Source organism: Temnothorax curvispinosus, unplaced genomic scaffold, assembly GCF_003070985.1.
Source record: "Temnothorax curvispinosus isolate PA1 unplaced genomic scaffold, ASM307098v1 QBEX01016013.1, whole genome shotgun sequence".
In the NCBI taxonomy this organism is placed as follows: Eukaryota; Metazoa; Arthropoda; class Insecta; order Hymenoptera; family Formicidae; genus Temnothorax; species Temnothorax curvispinosus.
This window is the reverse complement of record NW_020225793.1, coordinates 1-1700: the sequence shown is the minus strand read 5'-3', so window position 1 is coordinate 1700 and position 1700 is coordinate 1. Positions and strand designations below refer to the sequence as shown.

At 31.9% G+C, this 1700-nt stretch overlaps 1 protein-coding gene across 1 annotated transcript; it reads left to right on the top strand.

Annotated features, from left to right (window-relative positions):
- Nucleotides 1-541: 541 nt before the first annotated feature.
- Nucleotides 542-1685, top strand: LOC112466269 (the record flags this gene model as incomplete). Its single annotated transcript, XM_025034294.1, has 3 exons — nucleotides 542-588; nucleotides 1139-1400; nucleotides 1601-1685. Coding segments are annotated over exons 2-3 (342 nt in total), but the record flags the coding sequence as incomplete, so codon positions are not given.
- Between the last annotated feature and the right edge of the window lie 15 nt (nucleotides 1686-1700).

The following is a 1700-nucleotide window of genomic DNA, read 5'->3' as shown; positions in this document are numbered from 1 at the left end:
ATATATATATATATATATGTTTTACATTTTTATATAACAATATTTGCAATGCTCTTTAGAGTGCTCAAGACTGCTCAACTATCAAGCAGCTCGTTTCGCGCAAAAATATATCGTTTTTTTTCATATAAGCAAAAATATGTTGAGGCTAAGACTTTCTAGCTTTTAAGGATATATTAATTATTGCATCATTATCAATGTTTTATAACATTGATCAATATTTTATAACATAGCTACTGTATGTGCAAATTGCCATGACGGATCTGGATGATTTATTCGAGTGTATGCCAACGATACTAATCACGATAATATTCAGCTTTAAATTAGCAAGCTTGATGGCAAACAGTGAGAAAGTAAATAATGTAGTTTTATATACCATTTTATTAGCACGACGAAAGTCACCCATAGTCAAATTCTCGATATCCGATAATAAATATCGTTATCGTAAAGAAAATGCGGGTGCATTTTTGTAGATAAAGGCCTGTCTTAAGACTATAGAAGACGATTGGTTGTCATTAAATACAGATAGCGAGAAAGCTATTTTACAACGTCATGCTACATACGGACAATATCTAACGATATTTTATGCAGGTGCGTATCAAACCCTGGTGAAAAAATTTCTCATATTTTCTTAAAAATTTTCTAAGAATTTCTTATGTTTTACATTTATGAAAAATTCTGAAAAACTATATATCAAATTTTTCAGATACTTTCAGAAATAATTGGATAATAATTTTCAAAATATTTTAATATCTGTATGCGTAAAAATTTCTGATAAATGCGTTGATTTTCTCATATTTATTCAGATTTCTACAAAAATGTATTAACGAGAAAAATCTGAAAAATTTCATTAGTATTTTGTCAGAGTTTTTCTGAAAATGTGCCAATTCGTATAAAAAATTTACGAGAAAATCTTAAAATTCTGAGACATTTTTTAAAAGTCTTAAAATTTTCATAGAAATTCTGATTAATAATATGAAAAATTCTGAGACATTTTTCCACCAGGAAAGACAAGATAGATATTTGGGTAGAATATTTTTGGCAAAAAATGTGTGACAGAGAGTTGAAAATTTACTAGAGAATTCTTTCTCCGTAACTTGATCGAATCTTTCAGCAACGTCTTTTGCATTATAATTTTCAGTCTTTATGGTGACAACAGGATTGCTCTACATGCTCAAGTCGATCGTGTTAATAATGATAGAGGATACTTCAAACTCGACCAGATTGGCCGTAACGAAACTACCCTTCCGCGTGGAATACGGTTATAAGATAGATCAGTACTTCTATCCGATACTGATTCATTGTTATCTAACCGTGTATTCTCACGTGACCGCCACGGTCGCTGCCGATACCTTGTACTTCGCTCTGATCCAACATGCCTGCGGGATGTTCTCGGTTGTCGGGTAAGAGTATCAGGAACGATGTTTTAAATAAAGACTGAGGGATAACAGGTGAATGACCAATGTCATGAAGACACTTTGATATATATCGCTTATTCCGATCCTTTTCAATTCCAATAAAATCGATGATCTAGACTCTAGATTAGATTCTGCGATTTGAAAATACAATTTGCCAAGAACATTATTATTTTAGCGGCCTTCAGACACATGCTGGAACATATTGGCGAGAATATCAATGCAAATTTTGATCTGAAGCCCGACAAGAAAAACGATAAGAATTACCACAAAGCTTTCAATTGCTTA